Source organism: Cricetulus griseus, assembly GCF_003668045.3.
Source record: "Cricetulus griseus strain 17A/GY chromosome 1 unlocalized genomic scaffold, alternate assembly CriGri-PICRH-1.0 chr1_1, whole genome shotgun sequence".
Classification (NCBI taxonomy): domain Eukaryota; kingdom Metazoa; phylum Chordata; class Mammalia; order Rodentia; family Cricetidae; genus Cricetulus; species Cricetulus griseus.
In genome coordinates this window covers 29,994,763-30,019,954 of record NW_023276807.1, presented here as the reverse complement: position 1 = coordinate 30,019,954, position 25,192 = coordinate 29,994,763, and the positions used below count along the sequence as shown (strand labels likewise).

General features: G+C 41.7%; 1 protein-coding gene and 1 non-coding gene across 3 annotated transcripts in view; both read right to left on the bottom strand.

Annotated features, from left to right (window-relative positions):
- LOC100759356 (24-hydroxycholesterol 7-alpha-hydroxylase) overlaps positions 1-25,192 on the bottom strand; it is a 72,050-nt gene that overhangs the window by 26,979 nt on the left and 19,879 nt on the right. For both annotated transcript variants that reach the window (XM_027387448.2, XM_035452778.1), the window contains exon 7: positions 18,079-18,169. In XM_027387448.2, the coding sequence (XP_027243249.1) occupies positions 18,079-18,169 (91 nt within the window). The remainder of the gene's footprint in view (positions 1-18,078; positions 18,170-25,192) is intronic.
- On the bottom strand, positions 21,684-21,874 carry LOC113832332. The gene has a single exon (XR_003479553.1). It is a non-coding gene; the product is annotated as a U2 spliceosomal RNA (small nuclear RNA).

Here is a 25,192-nt window from a genome sequence, read left to right as displayed (position 1 = left end):
GGTAAAAGCAATGAGGTGGCAAAGAAGAATAAAGTATATAAAGAAAGATATTTGCGTATGAAAATATCACAGTGAAGCTCATTTCTTTGTATGTTAACCAAAAAATTAACCTTAAAAGATGCACACACGGAGACACAGAGAAACACAGGCACACATATGCACACACACACACGCACACACACACATACTCAGATATGAAAAGTGACCTGGCCTCCCTTCCCCTGATGGTTTGTTTTTGTTGTTTTGGTTTTAGGAATTGGAAACCAGGTCTGGCCTTGAACTAAAGATCCTCCAACCTCATCCTTCTGATAGCTCTGACTGAAGTCATGCATCACCATATTCTGCTCCACTGATATTATTTTACTTTTCTATTTAATCAGTTATTATAGACGACCCAAAGACAGTGACAGTGAGGTAGGAGTAGGGGTGACCTCTGCAGTGAAGAGCATGCTCTCTCAACACAGACACACCAGATTTTCCTAAGTTGAACAGATGAAGATACCTAAAAAAGGAATAGAGGTCAATCTTTACATGGCCTAAAGTGTGGTCATGGAATTTCAGTCAGATTATACAACTTAATGGTGAACAATTCAAGGAAAAATGCATTTTGAAAATTCCTCAGAATATCACTGCTTTCAATCTGGTCCTGACATGTCTAACTTAGTAAGCTACCATGACAAATCTACCCAAGTGGATCCCTGTGTCCCCTTCCATCTCTGTCTCGGCACAGGACCAGAGACAACGAGCCAGCTGACCATGGACGGATCCTAAGGAACCCTGAGCCAAAAGAAGTCTTTACTCCTTGAAGTTTGTCCTCTCACAAAAGATGACTTAAAATATCAGTGGAGCAGAACATGGGGCACAGGCCTTTCATCCCATTGCCAGAGAGAGAGAGAGAGAGAGAGAGAGAGAGAGAGAGAGAGAGAGAGAGAGAGAGAAGTTATGTCTGTGAGTTTGAAGCCAACCTGGTCTACATACCAAGTTCCAGACCAGATGGAGCTACATAGGGAGTTTCAAAATTAAAAAATCAAAATAAATAAAATCAAAATAATAAATAAAGCAAAAAATAAAATCAGTTGCCATCAGCGATAGGAGGCTATTTTCCCTCAGACATGTCAGGTGCCAAGCGTGTGTGTGTGTGTGTGTGTGTATGTGTGTGTGTGTGTGCGCGCGCGCGCATGCGCGCGCGCCATCCTGTTTTTCAATCTGTTCCATTTTCTCTGTGCTGAAAACATCTCCTGGGTACCAAATAGAAAGGGCAATTAGGTAACACATGTCACCTAAGGGAAAAATCCCTTGGAATTCAAGTAAAACAGACACTGGAAAGAAATCCTGACAGCATATGTGTGCCCTTTTGTCTACAAGCCAGCCTAACTCAAGAACCACCCATCTATTTCCATGTATGTCTTCCTATGCTATTTACGGAATTAAAATTCATGTGAGCTGTGTATCACAGCAACCTACATGAACTGAAAAATAATAAGGATACATCATTTTTGTTAAAAATAAGTTGGATTGGTTGAGTAATTCAGTAATAAGGGAGAGTTTGGGGGATTACATGATAGGCCAGCCATTACTGATAACTGAATGGACCAAATATCTGTAACTTCTGGTATCTGAATATTTTACATAAAACAAAAAAAACACAGATAAATAGTTAAATGTGGTATGGTAAGTGATCTACATCAAGCTGGAAGTGTGTGTGGCAACACCAAACTAAAATGTACAGAGACAATAAGAAGACAAGGGAGGAAAGAAAATGAGGCAGGGGTGAGAGAAGGAAGCCCTTTTGCAGTATTACTAAGCTATGAAAGCCTGTTGGTTATAGAAAAACTACAGTGTGTGACCGAAAGAAGAAGGGGATGTCCCATTGTCCCTGGAATCCTGGTTCCTGGGCCTCTGCTCTCTGCCTTCTGCACATCCTCCTTTCTGCAATGGGCTGCCTCACTCATACCACCCAGATCACTGTTGTCCCAAGTAGCATCTCTAAGTGTTAGTAGACTTTATTAAAGCGTTAAAACTATGAGACAAGGGAAAGGCAAAGCAATGTTGCTGTTGGAAACAACCTATGGTGGAAAGTCCTGCCTGCCATCCAGGCTCCCAGAGAGTCAGCCTCAACTATGAGGCTGTGAGCCACTGGCCATGGAGCCAAGGCTCGCCCAGAAGCCCATGGCTATGGTCAATTCAGAGATGGGGAATGTTTGGTGATTAGTAGAAATGGGAGATCTGAGACAGGCTTCAAACCAGTTTCTTCTTGATCCTAAAAGCCATGGGAGACCTAGCCAGCCAGCTAGGTCCCTACATAAACAGACATGACAGGTAAGTTAGCCTGCCCCTCTAATTCAGACCCTAACTCTGGCTTCTCCAAAAGACTGGTTTCCCCGAAAATAACTATTTGCAGAAATTGTATTTCAACAAATTTACCACCTATTCCTTCCTGCTTTTTTTTTTCTGTTTTAGTTCACTATTGCTATAGCATACAGATAATAAATATTTTTCTGCTAGACCAAAGGTAGGTGGTGACCAACAGCTGGGGTTAATGCTCCGCATCAGATGTGGGGGATTCCAACGGGAACCACCCTGGTCATTTATCATCATTGTCACCCTGACAAGAATCACCTAGGAGACGCGCCACTGCCCCTGACTGTGACAGCATTTCCACAGAGGGTTAACTGAGGAGGAAAGACTCATCCTGAATGTGTGTGGCACCATTCTGTGGACTGGAGCTGCATATCAAAATAAAAAGGGGAAAAAGAAGGAAGTGAGCACCGGTATTCATCCCTTTCTGCTTCCTGGCTGCAGACATATGACCAGCCACCATGCACTTCGGCCTCCACGGTTTTCCTTCGTGGTGGGCAGATCCCTTCAAACCTCATCCAGGAGAAGCCCTTCCGCCCTTCAGTTGCTTTGTCTAATATTTTGTCACATCAACACATCTCCCCATTTTAGCATCTCCCTGTTCTAACACATGCATGGCTGACCTTGGATGTTTGAACTTAGTCATGGTCAAGTTTCTTACCTCCTTCAGAGAAATTTTTTTAAGTTTTTAATCCTAAGTGTCACTATTAGACTATTTGCACTGTAGAAACATTTTATATCACATTACAGAATATAGAAACTGAAAGCTTGTTTCTAGTAGGAAATTGCTAAAACTATGCCATGCAAGCGTATAAGTGATATGGAAAACAAGTGTTTTAACCGTGTATTTTTAGTTTCTCAAGTCCCAGTGTAATGTGGGAAAAAATGAAGTAGTATTCTTGGACAAGACAAAAGAAACAAAAGAAATAGTCTGTTTTCAAACATTTTTCTGATAAAAGACCATTACTGTTAAAACTCTCACAAATGCCACTGCACCGATACTGTCGGGATTTCAATGCTCATCTGTGATGTGTTATTCCAGTCCAGTGGCTCTAAATTTAGAAAGCCCCACTTGGGAGAATTCCAAGGTAATCACCAGAAGAGCTGGAGGCCCACAGAGACCAGGACCACTACAGAGAGAGGCCATGGAAGGAGCTAAGGTTGGTCTCTGGTAAAATTTAGAAACAGTCTAACTCTTGGCATAAATGCAACAAAATCAAACCTTAGAATATTTGAAAACAAATAAAAGAAAGGATAATTCTTGTATTCAGAGAGAGAGGGAAAGAGAGAGAGAGAGAGAGAGAGAGAGAGAGAGAGAGAGAGAGTTGCCAGGCAGTGGTGGCGCACACTCGGGAGGCAGAGGCAAGAGGACCTCTGTGACTTTGAGGCTACAGAAGAAGTTCCAAACAAACGGACAGACAAAAACAAAAAATTCCCAAAGAAACAAAAAAAGAAACTTTTAATGTATCACATTTAGTTTTAGATGGAAGCCATAATTACACAGAAACTACATACTATTTTCATTCAGTATAAATAAGAGACATAAGTACTGTTATTTCAAGTACTGACTCACACTACAAACATGCTACATATCTGCTGGGATCAGGCTACACCCTGCTCAAACTTATGCCATATTTTGTAAAATATTCATTTTTTTCAGACTATGACTTACCTCAAGAAATTCCATTTCACAAGGAGACTTTTACTCAGTTTTGACATAAAGAATAACCACCCCTGGGTGGGCTTCTGAAGGATTGTCTACCTGGCATCACTCACACTGCATACCCTGGTAAGTACTTATTTCTTGGAGTTGGAAGGATGCCGCCCTATGCCTTAGTTACTTTTTATTGCTGATAAAATCAAGGCAACTTAGAAAAGGAGCGGTTTATTTAGGGTCTACGGTTCGAAAAGGTCAGAGTCCATAGCAGAGCAAAGGTGTGGTGTCACAAAACAGCTGAGAGCTCACATCTTGATGCACACGCAGAAGGCAAAGAACATCCTTGGAAGGGCATGAATCTTATGGAGCCTTAAAGCCCGCCCCCCGATGATACTCATCATCCTCCAACAAGGCCACACCTCCTAATCCTTCTACCACTTGGGGACCAAGTATTCAAACGCATGAACCTATAGGCACCATTCTCGTTCAAATCACCTTATCCTACTATTTTACTGAGACTAGGGTTGCACAAACATATTAAAATCATATGAAGGAAACTAGACCCAAGAACTTACCAGACATACCAGACCAAGTAAACGATTCAACTCCCTCCCCTTGACCCCATGAAGAGGGACACATAGCACTGTGATCACCCGGCCCCCACCCCAATGGCACACGACCATCCATGTCAAGAACTGCTAGTCAGAAAACTTCTCCAAGTGTTGCAGTTCAGTTCTGTCCTCACCATTGACACAGCCCATCCTGTTGTCTGCCAGTTCCTTCACCTGGACTCAGTTCTGTTAGATCTGAAGTTGAATAAAACCATGCAGTTTCATTTCCTACGGTGGCCTGACCCACAAGAGCAGCATTTCCCAATAGCTCGGTTCAGCTCAGGTTTTCTCTCAGCAATACAGACTCTGTTTACATGTCTATCAGCTTGGTAGCTTCTCAAGACTTTGGAAACCTCTGAATAGCCTTTTATGAGTATTCTGCAACGTGGGGTGTGTGTGTGTGTGTGTGTGTGTGTGTGTGTGTGTGTGTGTGTGTGTGTGTGTGTGTCGTATAGATATTGTGTGGTATGCATGTGTGATCTGAGAATTAATAGCAGTAATTAAGAATACAATAAAAGGGAATCTTGTTCACCTAGGCCAAGATTGCCAAGGAAAGAGGGAAGTCTGCAAATGGTTGCCATGGAAATTGGCATACCCTGTAACTTACTGTTAGACAATGATTCTGGCATTGAGAGAAGGCACAAACATGATCACTTGCTTCTGATATTGCACATTCAAAACACATCTGAGTTAGCTATCGTTCAAACAGATGCTGTAGGAGCTGGAGCAACGTTAATAACTGATTGGCTACTCAACATCATAAATATTTTAGATCCTTCAGGGAGTCTTCATAGTTACTTCCCAAGCATGTGCTTGTCTGCCTAAACCCCAATGACAGATATCCCTGAAACTTCACTCTATCACACCCATCCCTTCATGTTGATTACAAATTAGCCAATCCCATCAGACTGTGAGGTCAAGTTCCCAACAAGGAGTGAGCCAACCGGGCCCCATCCTGAATTAGAATAAGCACTAAGTGAACTACCCATCCAGGCATGCTTGCTCTCCCAGTTTGGGTCATTATGCATCCTTTTGCAACAGTAAAGATTGTCTTGCCCAGTGACTTAGGCATTGTTTATACATCTGCATGTGTGATATCATAAATATTCTAATACTCTTTTCCAACACAGGGAGACATGTTGACAGTATCACAACAGCCATTAAGGCTAACAAGAAGCCACACTCAAGTGCTAATATCACACATTGTTTTCCAAAGGAGGGCAAGGAATCAAAATGACAAAAATCACAGCCTTAAAGGATCTTGGACACAAGAGCACAAGACAATTTATCAGGATATAAATAACTATAATACAAGTCTCAGAGCAGAGGGCTCAGGCATCAGTGGAATTCATCTCCTCTTGCCTGTGGCTAGAATTCATATAAGCCTAGAAGGGTAGGAAGGAGTCATCCAAGCAGAAAGAAAAATAACAGATTCTAAAATAAATCATGAAACTATAATTTCTTAGACTTTATAAAGGATATGAATCAACTAGAACTCCAAAGGAGGACTTCAGAGATAATTCCACAGCTTTTTCACATTTGAAACCCTTTCCCTCATACAAATAGATACACATACACATATAATAAATACATAGAAAAATGGCTCTTTAGTCCTAATATTAGGTAGTTAAAGAGACTTCAGCAGTTTAGAGGACATTAGGATGGGGGAAGGGGCTTACCTCATAGTCAGCTCTAGACACAACCTCCTGTTTCCCTGGTAACAGGAGAAAGGGAAGCATCACGTTTCCCCTCCTTAAAATTTAAAGCATCATATAAGGTAGGCTTTGATGAGGCCTATTGAAGGAAATCTAATTCCCGCTGGAAAAAGAAAAGAAGAGGACCTGGGATCCATCCATTCTGATGGATCCCAAAGACTCTTTAAATGCCATTGTCCTTTCCCTTGGAGCTCATCTAACAGCACCTGTCAATCACCTGGCCAGGAGACCATGCCTCAAAAAACATGATTTGCTTGAAGACAAGCCAATGAAATGGGAGGAATAATTATCCCCTAAAAAAAAAAAAAAAAAAAAAAAAAAAAAAAAAAAAAAAAAAAAAAAAAAAACTTGAACTTAATGCTCTCCAAAAACCCTCCCTCAAGGCAGTTGCTTCCAGATCTTTACTGCTAAGTGTGCAAAAAATATCTTTCCCTCTTACTTCTTTTTTTTTTTTTTTTCAGATACTGGCCCAAGTCCTAAGCATACTTCCCTTGACACTCTGAGCTTTCCAACTCTTGCTCTGAACACCCTGCAACTTCTACAGCAGCCTGTAGAGCTCCACTGCTGGCCCTAGCCCAGAAGGCAGGACAGGCTTTCCTCCTCTTATCCATCTTCCTCCTCCAAGATGCTGCCATGGCTTCTAAAAAGCTTACCCACTGTGCTTCTCTCAAACTCTTACAAAACGGCCCTCAGGTTCTCTCTGATTTGGTTTATCAGTTCCACAAAAGGGATCCCTGATTCTCTGGTGACACTGGAATAACATTCTGTAAGAACCTAACTAAGCAGTAACTCTGGGGAAAGAACCCATGTTTGGCAGACGGTGATGAGTCCTTCATCTATTTTTGAGCCAGAAGCAGAAAGCAGGCTGTGAGGTGAGATTGGGTAGTGTGGCATTCCCCTGCTCCAGGCTCCCTATATTCTAGGACAGGTGTTACTGTACTGTCAGGAGGCATGGGAAAGGATAACATACCAAATACCCTGTGAAGTTACAGCGCCCATCTCTACACAGCCCACCGCTCCTTCTTTACTTTGGAAACCCTGGGGGCTCAGTCTGTTGCTCTCCTGCACAGAGAACATCATTCTGTGTTGACAGGCCAGCTTGCTGAAGACAGTTTAAGTTGAGGTATGTTCATAAAGGGCAGTGCCCATGAAGAAGAGTAGCCGATGACAAAAGCACATGACATAACCTATGAAAAACAGGAACTGATGTAACACCATTCAGCAACGACTCCTACCAAAGTTGGGCCCAGAGATCTACTTCCTAAATTTTATAATAATTTCCCTGAAAAGAAAACTCATGAATGAAATGTTAGTATTTTATCCATTTGCCCATGTATATGGTATATGAGTGTGTGTGTGTGTGTGTGTGTGTGTCCACATGTGTATGCATGTTTGTGAGCACATCTGTGTGTGGGCACATGTCCATGTGGAAGTCAGAAGTTCATGACAGTTCAGAACTTAATCACACTTCTACCTTATTGAATGAGCCTGGGTTTCTCAATCAAAACCAGAGCCACCAATACAACTAGGATTAAGAGGCAACTTGTTCTGGAGACTTGCCATCTCTGTCTTCCACAGGCTTTACTTTTAGGTGGGCCATCACACCCACCTAGCATTATGTTGGTCCTGGCAATCCAAACTTCAATCCTTGTGCTGGCCTAGCAAGCTATTAACCATTGAGCCATTTCCCCAGTCCAAGGAATTTAGACTTTAATTCCAAAAAACGCATATCAGTTTAGAAAAATTATAATCCTACTCACAAATATTGAAGCAATGGAACCAGTTGTTGTCAGAGAATAAAGACGCCCAATGTTCTGGTTTATTTCCTCGGCCAGAGACTTGAAGATGAGTTTACTAGAAAATCTGTTGTTTACAAAGGAGAGAGAAATCTAAAGAGAACCAGGAAATAAGAATTGACTGCATTCTGGGGTTGGGAGCAGATTTTATATTTCCTCTTTCATTTAAAAATATTTAAAAACTCAATATAAGTAATGTCTGAGAACTCCAGTTTTTAAATTATATATCTATTCTGGTTCAAAAACATCCCCTTATAATTAAAACTCTTTTTTTCTCAGAGAAAACACATATTCATTTATAATAGTTAGCACATTTCTCATAGAGTAACAGTGGATGAACATGTCCTAAAGGCCATAGCACTTACAATCAATTTTCTTTCTATGTTTAGCAATCCTTTAATAGTTATTTAAAGGTAATGAAAATGGGCTGATCACAAGTTTGTGGGAATATTTTTGGGATAAGATTTAATTCTTGTCTTCCCAATAAGTAAAGCAGTAAAACTCTTTCTATAAATGTCACCCCAAAGGGAGCAGCACTAATAGGAGGTATATGGTCTTGTAGGAGTTGGAGGAAGTGTGTCACTGTGGAGGTGGGCTTTGAGGTCTCAAATGCTCAAGCTACTTCCAGTGAGACCGTCTACTTCCTGTTGCTTGCATAGCAACATGTAGCAGCCCCTGCTCCAGCACCATGTCTGCCTGCACACTGTCAGGCTCCCTGGCACGATGATAATGGACTCAATCAAAGAAATTATAAGCTGCCATTTCAATGAAAAGTTTTCCTTTATAAAAGTTGCTGTAGAAACGAAGACAATTGGAGATCTAAAATAGAAAGTGAAAATGGTTAACTGATTGACTTATAATTACTTGATGAGCGAAATGGATAGATATTTATGGGTGAGTTTGGTCTAATCACCTCATTCAGAGAGCTCACAGGAATTTGTAGAACATGGGAGAAGAAACCATAAGAAGAAACCCAGAATGAAGATACCTACTAAAGACTCCATCCCTGCAGGCTTCTTGACCCCCACTTATGGCCTGTGCTATTGTTTTAAGCAATTACACATGTGACTGGGCAGAGCAGCCACTCCAATATTGGATATGAAAATGAATATTCCATATTATCCCCCATATATTCAGTAGTAAAAAAGATTAGTTACTAGGGTTTTTGTTTCCTATAAAACATTAGCATATTTTTACTGCACAAGCCCAGCACTTATGCACTGTTTTACACATTTTCCTAGACAAAACACCTTTAAAAAAGACATTCAGTCAAATTTTTAAGTTTATGGGAGAAAGAGTGAGAACAGGCCAAAGACAGTGGCCAGGAAGTTAACCTTTGAGTTCATTGCTATTTTCTATAAATTCTTTCTTTTGGGTATATTGCTTTGATTCACAGTAGGTTTTTGGAATATTAACTCTTTACAAATACAAATAACTTGGAAATGTTTCTCTCCAAGATGTGAAAATGAAATACACAACTTTCCCCCTATTTCTTTAAAGATGGACATTACAAAATTGGTATTTTTAAATTTTATTTAAAAATTTTCAGACAATTTATCTTGATTACATTCTTTCAACCTCCCCAGACTCTCCCATATCTTCCCCACCTCGCTACCCACCTAACTTGATGATTTTTCCCTCTCTTTGATTTTTCATTCACAAAATATACACAACTAAGCCCCATGTTTCATGTTCCTGTGTATCTGTGTACTCTAGTTATCCTGAGTTTATGATCAGTTCTCATATGTTATTGAAGTCTGGCCTTAGTAATTTATAGTCCTAACAATTTTACTTATTATCACTACCAGTTATTAATTGTAATCATAGTTATTTTTTATGAAATTTTAAATTATTCAGGTAACTTCAAGAAGGCCGGATGAATTGTCATCATAATTAATTAAATATACAGTAATTTGAAAATATGAAAGTAATTACACATGTTCATGATACTAAATCTTGCCATCTAGGAACGTGGCATGTTCCTTTTTTTTAAGAATACTTTATAAAATATTGGTATATGAAATATAGCATATGAAATATTTTTATTTTCCCCATATAGATCCATCCCACCATTGTTGTGGTGTGTATGTATGTACATATGTGTGTGCAGGTACATGCCTGTGTGTGTTGCACACAAACACGTGTGCAGGTGCACACACATGCATGTAAGAACCCATAGAGGCCAGAGAAGACCGCAGTGCCTTGCACTATCACCCTCCGCCTTGTGCCCTTGAGATTAGATCACTCACTGAACCTGCAGCTAAGCTGAGGCAGTAAGCTCCAGAGACCCTCCTGTCTCCGCCTCCCACAGAGCTGGAGGTCCAGACCCAGGCACAATCTTTCCAAGCTTTTTATGCAGATTCAGGGAACTTGAACTCAGGCTCTCATTCCTGTGCGGCAAGTGCTTTTTCTTGCTGAGACACCCCGGCCCCCAACCCCACTGCTCTAAGCACTGAAAATAATAGAGGTGAAAAAATTGAGAGGAGGTCTGCACAGCCCCTTAAGGTACTTCTGGTAAATAAACACTGAACCAAAGGATTGCCCATGGGCTCTGAAGCTATTGCACTGGGGCTGGCAAAGACAACAGAAGCCTGGCAGACCACATCTCCAGCCCCGTCCTCACCCTCCAGCCACCAGTCTTTCCACACACTGTAGTCCATTTTGAGTCTTTAGCTATTGCTGCTAAGTCTTTGATGTTGGCATGGTTTTAACATCTCAGGCATTTGTGATAAAGTGTGTTATCAATCATGCAGGTTCCTTCTGAAGAAGTATAAGCAATAACCTTTTGGAAGCAGCCTCTGCTCAACTGCTTCATTCTGAGGCTGGTGATACCAAAGATTAAAGGGACTGTGAGAGCAATGGCGTGGGAAAGGAAGCAAGGATTACGGCCTCATTCCCTAGAACAGATAAATTCCAGCTGACAGGGGACAAAGGGTCAGCAGACTAACTCTCTGCCCTTCACTCCACCTGTGCATGCACATAAAGAAACAACACATATCCCATCCTGTCATTTCGAACAAGTTCAGCGATGCTATACCAAATTAAGTGCACCCAACCTTCTGATAAAAACTGGATCTCATGCTAATTTTACAAGTACCACCTCCCACATTCAAGGGGCAGTTTTCAGTTTCTGTTTGTAAAAAGACGGAGTGGAGCCTGCTTCAAAATTGTGATGCCTTTTCCTTTTTTAAAAATGAATAAAGAGCATGGTCCCATTTATAGTAAACAGATGTGAGGGAATATTGGATAAATAAAACATAAAATAAATCTTGATCTAAAGCTAACCCTTACATTTCAATATTTTATCTATGGGGGAGAGATTATCCAAATGCTGTGATAACTTCCCATCAGTGCACACTGAAAAAAAAAAGTGTGCTTAAACGAGAAGGGTGGAGGATTAATGATGCCAAGAACATTGTTGCATGGGAGTGAGATGTGGAAAGATTAAACTGATACGCTGCTGAGGGGAACCTCTCTCCTGGCTCATAAATGTGACAGGGCTGTCACATAACCTATGGCTATTAGAGGCATCACTTTGCATGCTGGAGCCAGGTGACCAAGGAGTTACTCACTTCACAGAAAATCTTTTGACTTGGGCCACCACCACAAGGACCATGGCCAGCATTTTATACAGAAAACAAACAGTATTAGATACAGCCTCTGGGGACTCTCGCCCCATCATAATACATGGATGTCTGCACGGCTCAGGTATCAGGCTGGAGTTCACAGGCTGTGTGTTCCCAATGGCACCATTTAAGCCTTATGGCTGGGGGCAGGATAAACTTATAGACTTCGCCTAGAAAAGATGAAATCTGCGGTAGGTCAGACGAAACCTCTTGCTTTTGTAAATAGTTAGATACAGTTTTCATGGCTGGTGACTAAGAAATACTGTTGCAATACGCTGCTGTGTAGTTTATTGCATCCTGGGTTCAAGCTAGCTTATAAAGGCCAGGCTAGCAAAGGGAAACGAGTCTTGCGAAATACTCCCTGAATAATATGCATTAGCCTCCAAACTCCCACATTAGATTTGGGTTATCAGATTTCAAGTGGGAGCGGAGAAGTTTCTAATAAAATAACTATTCTGTGTCCATAATTCCACTGGAGGAATCTTGGCTGTGTTATTTGATCCTTTACTTCATGATTTTGGACAATTTGTCACATAAAAGGCCAAAAAGATCCATTCCGGTCATAACTCTGGTTATCAGCCAGCAAGCCCGGGCTAGCTGGGGAGAGTGATGAGTAAGATCATTAAGTTAGCTAAGACAGCATGATGGAATCTTTTCAAGAATGCTGTTATTGGCTGGCAAGAAAAGGCATCCAAGTGGAGAGAAGCCGTGAGTTAGATGCAAATAAGTGATGATGAATTGTAAGGTCTAAACTTGGAGTCAGTGCAACTATTACAATGCAATGAAACAGGCTACGGAACTAGTGAAGCTGCTGAGAGCAGTACCATGTTGTCTATGAATGTTACCCTGGGCTTCATTTTGATTTTACCAATTTGCAAACTTGTATTTATTAGCAAAGTTATTTGTACCTGGCCACCCTACAGTGTCAGTATGTTCCATGCTGTTCCATCCAAATGCAGTGGTGCACGAAACAAACAAAAATATTACAGGCTGTGGGTGAAATTTCTCTTGTTTTCAAAGTCACAAATTAGTGACTAACAGGATGAAAATGCACAGCTCGACTTCTGACTCTAAGAGACATTTTTTAAAAGATTTATTTTTAGCCTTATGTCTGTGTATGGGTATGTGCACATGAATGCAGGTACCCAGAGTCCAGAAGAGGGCACTGCATGCCCTGGAGTGGGAATTACAGGCTTATAGGCGCCTGAGAATCGGATGATGTGATACTGGTACTCTTGACTTTTGAAAGAGCATGGAAGGCTCTTAACCACAGAGCCACCTCTCTCAGTCACCAAATGGACATTTTTGCTTGCACATTTTATGATTTATACTTTGAAGACTCCATCCTATCTAGGTGAATCCAGTTACTTGTAAATCAACAGAGGGAAAAAAGTTGACTCAACAGATCATTCTTGGCAATACATACGTATCTGCAAATACATGCCATAGCAATTGACGAAAAAAGAGGTTGGGGATTTGAGGGAGAGTGAGCAGGGTAAGGTGAGAGGTAAGGAAGGGGAAATTTTGTAATTAAATTATAATCTCAGAATTAGACAATAAGTAAATTGCATCTTAAAATAAAGCATAATAAGATTATGGGCAGAAAAAAAAAGTGCTATGGATGCCACCCTATGTAAAATAAATAAATAAAAATGCTGCTAAAATAAAACATAACAAGTATATAGAAAAAAAAAAAACAAAAATGAGTGACTTTTATCTGCCTGCTGTCTGCTTGTTTTTAAGACTGATCAAGCACCGCTGATGGGTAAATTCCCAACAAGGAACCCCACAATGAGGAAAGAAAATTGCCTGTAACACAGTGGACACAGAACCCAAACATTAAAAGCACAGATTATTTTAGGTTGTCTGCCAATGAACAGGAGTGCACATGCTGAATTAACTGGGAGTTTGTGGTCCAGTGCTACTTCATGCTATTTTGAGAAAACAAAGCAAAGTGAAATGAATAGATGTTTCAAGAAGCATCTAAACATAGACTTCTGTCTTTTCACCAAGAAGAAAGTTAACCTCAGTGGTGGTGAGTGCAGTGCTATTTAAACAAATCAAAAGTCAGCACTTGGAAGGATTCCTGCAAATCTGAGGTAAGCCTGGACTGATCTGTGAGTTCAAGGTTAGGCTGGGACAACAGAAAACCTCGCCTGAAAAACAATAAAAATATATGTGTTTAAAAAAATAAGTAATGGCTAATACATAATTTAATAATTAATATGCAATTTAAGAAAGAGGTGAGTAATTTAATTTTCTCTTCAGTTCTGTGGACACAGCAATACCATCTTGAGAATAGATGAAATTTCATAGGAGAAAGATATTTTGGGAAAACTCTTCTTAGAGTCAAAGTCTAATTGAACTATCTGTAGATTCTTTTAATTAAAAAAAATTAAAGGAAATGGACATACATCTTTTGTCTATCACACAGCGATGTCAGGAAATCATTGCACTGTTTAAAATTGCCAGTTGTGGCCTGGAGAGATGGGTTGGTGGGGTTAAGACAGCTTACTGTGCAAGCATAAGGATTGGAGTTTGGGTTCTATGATCCACATAGTAAGCCAAGAGGCCAGTGAACACTAACACCAAAGTGGGTGGAGACAGAAGGATCCTTGAGAACTGCAGGCTTCCAGGCTAGTTGAAAAAAACACAAGCTCCAAGTGCAGGGAGAAACTGGGCCTCAATGAATAGATGGAGATAGACAGAGAACTCCTGACACCTCCACTGGCCTCTTCATGTGCTCTTTGTTCATCCCCTTGTGTACACACATATGTGCTCATGCTCGGATATGTCACATATACACATTCACACACAGATTTATTTTCATAAAAATATGATATAAGCACATTTCTTATACTCATATATATGCATAACATATGAAAGTAATTTACATACATCATCACTGCCTATGCTTCAGCAGAAGATTGCCTGAGCAGCCCAGAGTAGAACCCTCAGGGTTCTTGCTTTTCTTGTCTCCCTGGAAGTTCAGACAGAACCATGATGAGAGACTTCAGATCAGATCAAACAGTCTCATAGCTTGAATTAGGAGTTAGCGATAACAGGACTGGAGAGCTGACTTAGCAGTGAAGAGCACTGGCTGCTCTTGCAGAAGGGACCCAGAACCAGTCTGGAGCTGTAACTTCAGCTCTAGCAGATACAATGCTCTCTTCTGGCCTCCTCAGGCATGTGTAAGTACACACACACACACACACACACACACACAAACACACACACACACACACACAAACACACACACACACACACACATACAAACACACACACACACACACACACACACACCTGTGAATACACAAACACAGACACATACCTACACATGCATACAAAAATAACATAAAATAAAAAGAAGTAGGAAAGGGGGCGGGGAAAGCTAGTGATATGAAGAACTGAAGACCGAGTTTGTGATTTTCCTGGCACCAATTGCAGATTTCACAGGCTGAAGTTCCCAGGGACACAATGTCATTTAGTGTCCCCTGCCAGTGTCACAGTGTGCCTAGCATTAGTGGGCATATTGGGCTTGCCAGACAATCCGTGGCCTGGTTGGGAGCAGTTTCTGGCTCTGCCCTACAGGCACAGCATATCCAGCCCTCCTGGAAATCCCACGACATTTTAACAAATTTATTAAGAACAGAACAAACAAACAAAAATCAGCAGTGAACTCCTGCTGATGACCCTGGAAAACCCTGCTGACAACAAGGGGGCTGGGGAGGGGGCATGGATCAGAGCCAGGAACTGGAGAAAGAAGCAGGGAGGCCAGGTTCTGGGAAAGGAATGACATCGCAGTAGAAAAGGGAACAGGAATGGCCTTTGTGGCAGAAAAGGGAAAAGATAGACAGGATGCATCTCCCCAGAGTGCCTGCTGTGATCAACTGACAGTACACTCTTTTTATTAGAAAGTTCTAGAAATGACGTGGGAGCAGGTGGCCTAGTAAAATGGACAGTTAGAGCCATGAACTAGGCAAGTTCTTGTGGTTAAACAAAGAAACAAAAACAAAAAACAAGGAGGGGCAGGGCATCTGCCTGTCAAGGGGAAGGGGAAGGCCTCAGGAAAGATGGAACCCTGGAGTTCCTCTCTCCATATGATGAATCCATTTCTTATACATCCTGCTGTGGAATGACTGACAGGATGTTGTAACAGAACCGAAGATCCCGTGGGCACACAGTGCAATCACATCTGCAGCCCCTTCCTCTACAGTTCCATCTGTCTAACCCCAAACTACTTCAAATCCTTGCTCAAATTCATCTTGCCAACAAGGCCAAGCCTGATTCACCTACTCAACACATGTTTCCACTCCTGATACTGGTAATTCTCTACACTCAGTTCTGTTTTCTTTTGTATATAGCATTTGACAGCTGCTATTAGTCTTAATTTATTTATGCGCTAAACTGATCGTTGTTTTTTTTTTTCTCCCAGAAGAATGAAATTGTTGTTTATGTCTTCTAAAGTTATGAAGCAGAAAGGCAGGGAGCTTTTTCCTGAGGGGTTCTGGGGGGAAAAAACTTTAAAGGTTATTTGTTCACCTTTGCAGCCACCAGAGGCAGCAGACAGTAGACGGGACAAACAGCAGGTACACTGCAGAGACGAAACTGAAAGCCTGTATTCCTACACAAACCGCATGTCATTCATTTGTGTAGAGCTCTGTACTCACCCCCCAGACAGCCCTGAAAACACGCCAGCCCTGCTGTGGCTGGCCCTGAGGCTCTGCACAAGCAGAGAAGGCAGGAGCTAAGACAGTTCTCAACGGCTGGCGCAATGCTGAAGTACCTGACCTGCACACAGATGCCCTTGGCCAACAACAGGAGGCACATGGCGTCTCGGGATAAAGGAATCCACACCCAGTTCTGGAGAAACCGCTGAACTCACTGAACAGACTTCAGTGAGATCGTACGACTAACACTGTCATATTAGGATCGGTAATCACATCAACCAACTTCTAACAAAGCTCCTTCTGGGCTCTGTGGTTAAGAGTTAGCCCTGCTGCTCTTGCATAGGACCCAAGTTCGGTTCCCAGCACCCACATCAGATGGCTCACAAGAGCCTGTTACTACACAGGGGATGTGACTCATCTTCTGTGGGCATCTGCACTCACATGCTGACAGCCACATGCAGATACATGAATATCCATATAAATCCAAAGTAAAACTAGGCTTTAAAAATAAATATTTCTAGAGCTATCTGCCCATTTACTATCTATCTAATTCTGAACCTAATAACCTATGGTCTACCCATCTCTCCAACCGTCTCTTATTGGTCCATTTTTCTGGAGAATATGTGGTAATACAGCATGCATTAATACTCCTTCGATGACATGTTCCTTTGTATAGACTCATGGATACCTTCCCCAATAGCAATCTCTAAGATTCATGGCCTTGGGGCCTCCTCCCACATCTAAATTTCTGAGCTATAGCTACTGCTTATGCATAATCTGGAGATATTTTATTTGTTCAGAGAGCTCTGACCTACCTCTATATATACTTGATTTTCTTTTTAAGTTTCCTATTTTTACAAGTTGTTTTCTATTCTACAGACATGACTTACAGTGGAAATCGATACAGTACAACTATTCCCATGAAACACTGTTGGAAGGAATGCTGTTCTGTTTCTGAAATGTTTTTGGTTTCTGGAAGGTCTTCTCGGGTTCTGAAAGCAAACGAAGCTACAGGAGAGAAGGGGTTTTTGTCTCTTTAACATAAACCCCAAAGACACCCAGATTAATGTCACCCTCCAGTTGTGGCCTCTGCGTCACTTGAGCTCTCCATATTACCTCCAAATTCCTAACCTGGGCTTGCATCACTAGTTCTCAATGGTACTAATGCTCAGATCTCAGCAAGATAAAGCCTGGTACTGCTGGGTTCTGCTTCAGGGCTGGCAGGGCTTTGCTTAGGTACCCATGCTAGTCAACTGTGCTTGAGTTTGAAAAAAAGAACTCCAAACAAAATATTTTCAAAATGATATTTTCAGCCATTATGGAGGAGACAAAGGAGGGACAACTTTCAACTCACACAGTATTTTATACAATGAAAATCAAATTATTTTTAATTTTTCCCATCACAGCCCATAATTTTATATATTACGCACTGGGATTATAAGTGTGTGTCACCATGCCCAGTCTTTTTTTTCTATCTTTCCTTAATGTAGGTGCTGGGGATTGAACCCAGGTCCTCATGCTTGAATAGCTTTACCAACTGAGCCACCTCCCGAGCCCTGGTCCCTGACTTTAAAACATGGTAGACATTCAAGATCCAAACCACATAAACTAAATGTGTCCTTAATTATATAAACTGATTCAGTACCTGCAGTGCCAAACACAGATGATATGCCTTCTAAAACGGTCTTGTGGATGTCAGGATGGGACAGGACAAATGCAAGCGTCCAGAATGCAATCTGGAAAAGAGGAACACATAAAACATGAACCCTTCTCCCAAGGTAAATGAAAGCAAATTTAGTGTTAACTGTAGACAACTGAAAGAAGCAAGGGCAGTGTTTCAGGCAACCTCAAAAGCCTGGAGAGATGGCTTAACATTCAAGAGCTCTTCCGGCCCTTCCAAAGGATACAGGTTGTGTTCCAAGAACCTGTATCATAGCTCACAACCATCTGTAATTCCAGTTTTGGATGATCTGGCGCCACCTTCTGCCTCTGTGGGCACTGCATACATGTGGCACTGAGGTGTATGGAGGTAAAACACCCACACACATAAAATAAAAATAAAGGAAAAAATTTTAAACACATGCTACTAAGTATCACCTTTCAAAATAGCTAGATTTTGCAAATAAGTGATGTCAAATCTATACACTGATTCTGTTGCTGTAGTTTCGCTGTAGTATTTATATAGAGTAGACTATTTGCTGAATTAAGAAAGGTGGAATTGTGCTTACTAACAAGAAACATAAAACATCATAGAGCCATTCACTAAATATTCAGAACAAGTCGGAATACTTGATAACACAACATGAAAATATTGTCATGATTTAATTTCCTAAAATACAAATGAAGCAGCAGAGAACGGGGCACACAGCTATAATCTCAGCACCTGGGAAGTAGAGGCAGGATTGCTATGAGTTCAAGGGAAACTTGGTTTATACATGAATTTTACAGCAGCCAGGCCTACACAGCAAGACTATGTTGAGAGCAAGAGAGAGGATGAGAATGAACCAGAAAATTTTCTTCTTGCAAATAAAACATATTAATTTTAAATAAATTCAGAAAACCATTCTTAAATCTTATTAAGTAAATTTAGGAGGAGCTGGGGCTGAGGCTCGATGGTAGGACACTTGCATGGTATGAACGAACAAGTCTTGGGGTCAATACCCGGCACTCCCCCAAAACTAAAATGAAAGTAAAACAAACAAAAGTACAAGAGTTTGACACAAGAAAAAATAAGAGCCATTTTATATCCAAGTACATCTGTAAATTTTCTCTTTTGGCCTATCAGGATTATTTTGTATCTAATAATGTAATTTTCAATAGTAACTCAAGGTAACATATAAACGATTTCCTACTTACTATTCATAGGAGCTTCAAACCTCAGCCTAGGGTTTTAAAACCAAGCTGAATGCAGCTGCTTCCAATATAGTTTGGACAGCCAAGATCTCTGTTGGAATTTGAAATCAATGATAAATTCTCCTACCAAGTAAACAACATCCATCTTTTCGATGTGTAGAATCCTGCTTCTACCCTGGGTCACTCAAGCAGCCAGCTCTGAACTTGTGGGAAATGCCTCCTTTTCCTTAACACCTGAACCCATAACAGTCTTCATGTTTGCATTTTTATTCAAGAGCTAACATATTTTGGAGATTGACTTTTTATCATTCCTAATATTGATCACAATAAATTAGTTTGAGTATTTCATATCTCCCCTATATAAGATGTTTAAGATGAAAATGTGCATCTTAGCCGGGCGTTGGTGGCGCACGCCTTTAGTCCCAGCACTAGGGAGGCAGAGGCAGGTGGATCCCTGTGAGTTCGAGACCAGCCTGGTCTACAAGAGCTAGTTCCAGGACAGCCTCTAAAAGCCACAGAGAAACCCTGTCTTGAAAAAAAAAATGTGCATCTTAAAAATGAGTTTCCTACTGAGGAGGAAGTTTTTGTTTCTAAGGTTAGGCAATACAGGAATGTTTAAGATCCTGGAAAGCGTGGGTCTCCCATTCACTGTTTTCCTATAAACATCTATTGTATTAAAGAAGAGATCGTGAACTTGAGAGGGAGTGGAAGCCAGCACAGGGGGTGTTGGGGGCAGGGGAGGGGTGTAAAGCATGAGGGGACCTTGTGTGGGGGACCATGGTGGATTCCATGGCCGGAGGGTGACCTAGGCGGGGACAAACATGCAGGCAGACTTATAAAAGTGAGAAGTTTTATTAGAAAGGGGAGGGAAAGGAGGGAAAGAGACACAAAGAGGGCAAAAGAGAAGACGGAGACAGGAAAAGTCCTGTCTGCCCCACGGGAACCTCTGGGAAGAGAGGAGAGGGAAGGAAAGAGAGCTGGAAAAGAGAGCGGGAAGACCGGAAATGGGGTGGAGAGGAGCAGGGAAAAGAGAGTAAGTGGGCAGACGTCTATCTTTTCAAGGGGTCCTTTGCATGCAGACTAGTAACCATGGAACCCTGGGCTGACCAGGGTACTGCCTGAGTGCATTCTGCCAGGTGACAGAGGCAGGCCTGCACAATTCCTGAATCCTTACAGTGGGAATGATGTAAATACAGTACCGATGTATGGAGTTCTCAAAAGGAAAAATATAAATAAAATAGCTGCAAGTGGCAAATATATATATATATATATATGTATATATATATATATATATTGAGATCAATTCTGAGGTCATCCAGGTAACACTTTATATAACTTAAGTCTTTTGTCTCTTTATTGCTGTGGTGAACAGGGTGTGCCTTGAAACGATCCCAATCCTCCCCCGTGTGGTCAAAAGAGGAAGAGCACTACTGAAGGAAGTGTTGAAAGGTTGTGGCTTTCTCCCGGGTGCACTGAGGTGGAAACCAAGGATGTACAGCTTTGATACAGACAGAGAGAAATGAGAGGACCAGGACCGAGGCCCCTGCGGTGCACACATTCTAGAGCAGCGTCCAGATCCGTAAGGATGTAGCCTGGAGGTTATCTAACTTACCTTCACACACTGCTCAGAGAGCTCTCTATTGTCTCCTTCCTCGGGTTCTTCCTCCCATGAGCTTTCAATGGAAGTGCTGAGCTATTGGATTTGATAAATAATCACTCCATACTCAATTCATCATATTGGAAGTCAGAGTTTACACTGGGGAAAGGATTCCAGTGATGATCACAGATCTTCAGTAACACAAGAGCTCAAAGTCCTGGGTGTTTGACTGTGGTTTTGAGAGTCACTAAAATTAGGTACCATTTGTTTCTGTGGAAAACGCTAGAATTCAGCTCAATAACAAATGGCTGCACCACGGTGCTAAGTGCCTTTTTCCCTTATCAGCTTTCTCATTTTTAAAGTCTGCTACATTTTACCTTTAAGACAGCATTTTTGAGGGCTAGTGAGATAGCTCAGCGGTTAAGAGCACGTGTTACTCTTGCAGAGGACCTGTGTTCGGTTCCCAGCACCCATGCAGCAGGTCACAACCACCCAGAACTCCAGATCCAGGGGGATCTGTCTTATGGCTTCCATAGATAGGCAGCAGGTATATACATACTACATGTGCAGGTAAAATACATAAAATAAATTAAATCAAACAAAACAATGTACTTTTGGTGTGAAGGTACAGGACAGTGATCCCAGAAAATGGCATGTATAAATGGATAAGGAGTTCAAAGCCATCCTCCCGGACATAGGCAGTGTGAGGTCAGCCTGGGCTATATGATACATGAGACCTTGCCTCCTGCTACAATAGTTAGGGGAAAGGAAGTACTTCTTTCTTTTAGAAGTTCCCCCAAGAGGGGTGACCATTCCCGGAGGTGCTGCAATACCAGATTGCTGCATGGAGTGGACAGTGCAAGCTCTCATTCTATCTCCCAGATCCAAAAGTCCATTTTTACAATGTTATCCTCATACAAAGGATGTAAGTGCTATTAAACTGATAAGAACAGATATCACACTTCACCTTAGCCAAAGGACAGGAAGTGATTAATTCTTAAAAATAAGAAAAGGGCTGAGCGTATGGCACTAGGCAAACTGATGCAAGAAGATCATGTGTTCAATACTAGCCTGAGATATTGTCTCAATATGCCCAAAAAAAGGAAAATATATTAAAGAGTTAATAAAATGTTTCTATGCAATATTGAATCAAAAAGCAAATGTGGATCTAAGGTCACTGACACATTTAAGAAAGGATTTCAAAAGCGCTGCCCAAAAAAAAGGTAACAATCTATATTATGCCAAAGGGTCAAGTTCATGGTCAGAGTGCAAAAAAGAGAGCCACCTGGCCACTACACTGCAGGGCAGCTACAAAAAGCCACTTGCAGGAGAGCTGAGGCAGAAGAGAGAAGAGACAAGGAAGGAAGCTCTGAGGCTGGCTGCATCCTTCAACTACAGCCAAGAGGAGATGTGATGAATGCTGGTCGACTCCTGGAAGTGCACTTTTTTATTTTTTCATTTTTGGTTTTTCGAGACAGGGTTTCTCTGTGTAGCTTTGGAGCCTATCCTGGCACTCGCTCTGGAGACCAGGCTGGCATCGAACTCACAGAAATCCGCCCGCCTCTGCCTCCCGAGTGCTGGGATTAAAGGGACGCGCCACCAACGCCTGGCTGGAAGTGCGCTTTTTAAGTTAATTGCTACGTGCGGTTTAAGCTCACTGGGTATCTGACACTGAAAGTGGGGTTAGCCCCCCTACTTCAGACCCTAGTGTGTTAATGTCAGGAGTTCCCCTTGGGTGGGAAATGGACCTCCACACTCTGTGACAGGGAAGAAAGACAGACAACAATATAGCTCAAGTCAACAGGAAGGTGGATCATTTCCAACAGATAGTATCATAGTGTAGAGATAGCCCATATGTAAAGGTTGCACACTGGGAAGAGAAGCTGCAAGTATAGCCATGGCAAGCTCACCCATGGAGAGCAAGCTCAAGGGGGAACTCCAGCTGCTGTAACTTCCCCAGCTGCTTTCTGATACACGTTTTGAGTACCTGATTTGATGAGGTCATCCCTCTATGTTGCTATTTGTTCTTTTACTTGGAAGTCTCACCATGGAGGACACTGCTCTGGTCAAGACTCTTTCCATGGGCATCTAGAACTAGATGTCTTAAAATGTCTTCCCAGTTGATTTCTGCTGGATGTTTCGAGTCCCTGATTTGATGGTGATTTTCTGTGTATCCATCCATCCATCCATCCATCCATCCATCCATCCATCCGTCCATCCATCATCTACTCATCACTTGCTATTTATTCTTTTACCTTGGCTTTTTACATACTTAAAAAATACATTCATCTAAAAGCTCAAAATGATGGCAATCATAGATCAATTTTTGAAACGAGAAAGAAAAAAAAAATCTCTGTAACATTCCAGATAATCTTCTATCAATCATGGCCAACACAAACATAGATAAAGCAATTTCTGATCAGAAAACTTCACACTGAGTTAGATATATGAGATACATACAACTGGGGGGGGGCACTGTGCAAGGCCACACAAATGCCACCCTGACAATAACTGAGTGGAATGATGATCCCTGAGCTTGCTTACAACTCCACATAAGCAGCAGATAAAAATGGCAAAAGTCAGCTTCGATACAGCTGAGAAATGTCTTAGAAAGTTTATTTGCCAGTCAGAAACTTCTTAGAACTGGGAAACTAATAGTTTTTCCATCAAAATAACCTCATGAAGTATGACCAATATCTTGGGATGGTCTATCAAAGCACACCTTAGCCACAACAGACCCTCCTGGTGAGCTGGTGACAATCCCATCTAAAGCTCAGGTCCCATCTAAAGCTCAGGTCCCATGGACTTCAAGGGAGAAGAAAAGAAGTACTGACCCCATCTGGGCCTGAATGGCCCACCAATCACTTACAGTTCTTAGGTTTTCTTTAGCAATGGGTGATCCTAAAACCAAAACAGCAGAGCCATGCCCATCCCAGCCATTGAAGGGTCAAGCATTCGGGGACCCATAGCAGTCTATATTCAGAATGAATGGCCACGGGAAGAAGCCATTGATTTCAATGAGAGTGGTGTGTTGTTTATGTACAGCGCACGTATTATTTATTGAGCATCAATGTTGTTAAGCACTTTACATTACATCCAGTTAAATCCTCCCAACCATCCTTGGAGGCAGTTCAAATGAGGACAGGGATGCAGCTGGGAGAGGTTAAAGGAATAGCTAGCCCTTTGACACCCAGCTATGGGAACTGGCTTCAGATCTGATGAGAAGGCCCTTCCAAGCCTCTGCTCATGCTTCACACTACCCCTTGGAGGTGCCAACAAGGAAGACTCAGCAAAATGAAACTTCCAGTCATGGTCAGACACCTCCTTTCAGATCAGTGCCAGGTCCAATCACAAAGAACTGACCTCTGTGTCCGGTCAATAGCGCTTTGTGTGGCTTTCTTTAGGGGACCTTTCTGGAGGGACCCTGAGAACTAAGCTCTGACTGTGGCTGTTGTGTGCATGTTTGGGAAGTGTCTCCTCAGTTTTGCTGCAGTGTAATCAGCTGGTTGAGAAGAGTTAGAGAAGACTGGGAGAGCACACAGAGGAGAGGAGGCACAGGGCTCTTCACTTGACTGGCGTTGATGAAATACAGATTCTCATGAGTAGAGCATGTTTGGTCAGAAAGGCCAGACTATCGGGATCTGTTATTTACAACAGATTAAGAGAAGTAAAGTTATTGGAACATAGAAATCATCCAGCCACCTAGGCCTTCAAAAACAGGAAAGAGAAATGTGGAATGCTTATTGCTAGATGTTAGAGAACAGGAAAAAAATGACCACAGCTGATACCAGTCATGGGCTGAGTGTTTCTCTTTCATCATCAAACACAGATACATAGACAGCCATCCTTCCACTTCAGCCAACATAAGGAACACACACACACACACACACACACACACACACACACACACACACACACACACACCATGGAAGCAACGAGGGAATACTTGGGAAGAAGGAAGGAAATGATTAGGTGTGGAGACAAGAGGAGGTAATGAGGCGACCATGAGCCAAGTTCAATGGTATACATGGATAAAGATGTCTAAGGCAACCCATTATTTTGTTCACTTGGTGAAAGAAAATTCATACTTGGAAACAGTTGCCCCATATGCTGCATCACTTCTATAACTCAGTAATTGAGGTTGGAAGTTGAAGGGCAGCCTGAGGCTACACAGCAAGACTGCCTCAAAAAAAAAAAAAAAAACAACTAAATTAATTAATCAACTAAAATAACTACACAAAAGTAAATGGGCTTTAAAGGTCCCTGTTATCTTTAGATGTGCAGTGAATTTCAATGTCATAAGCCCCAT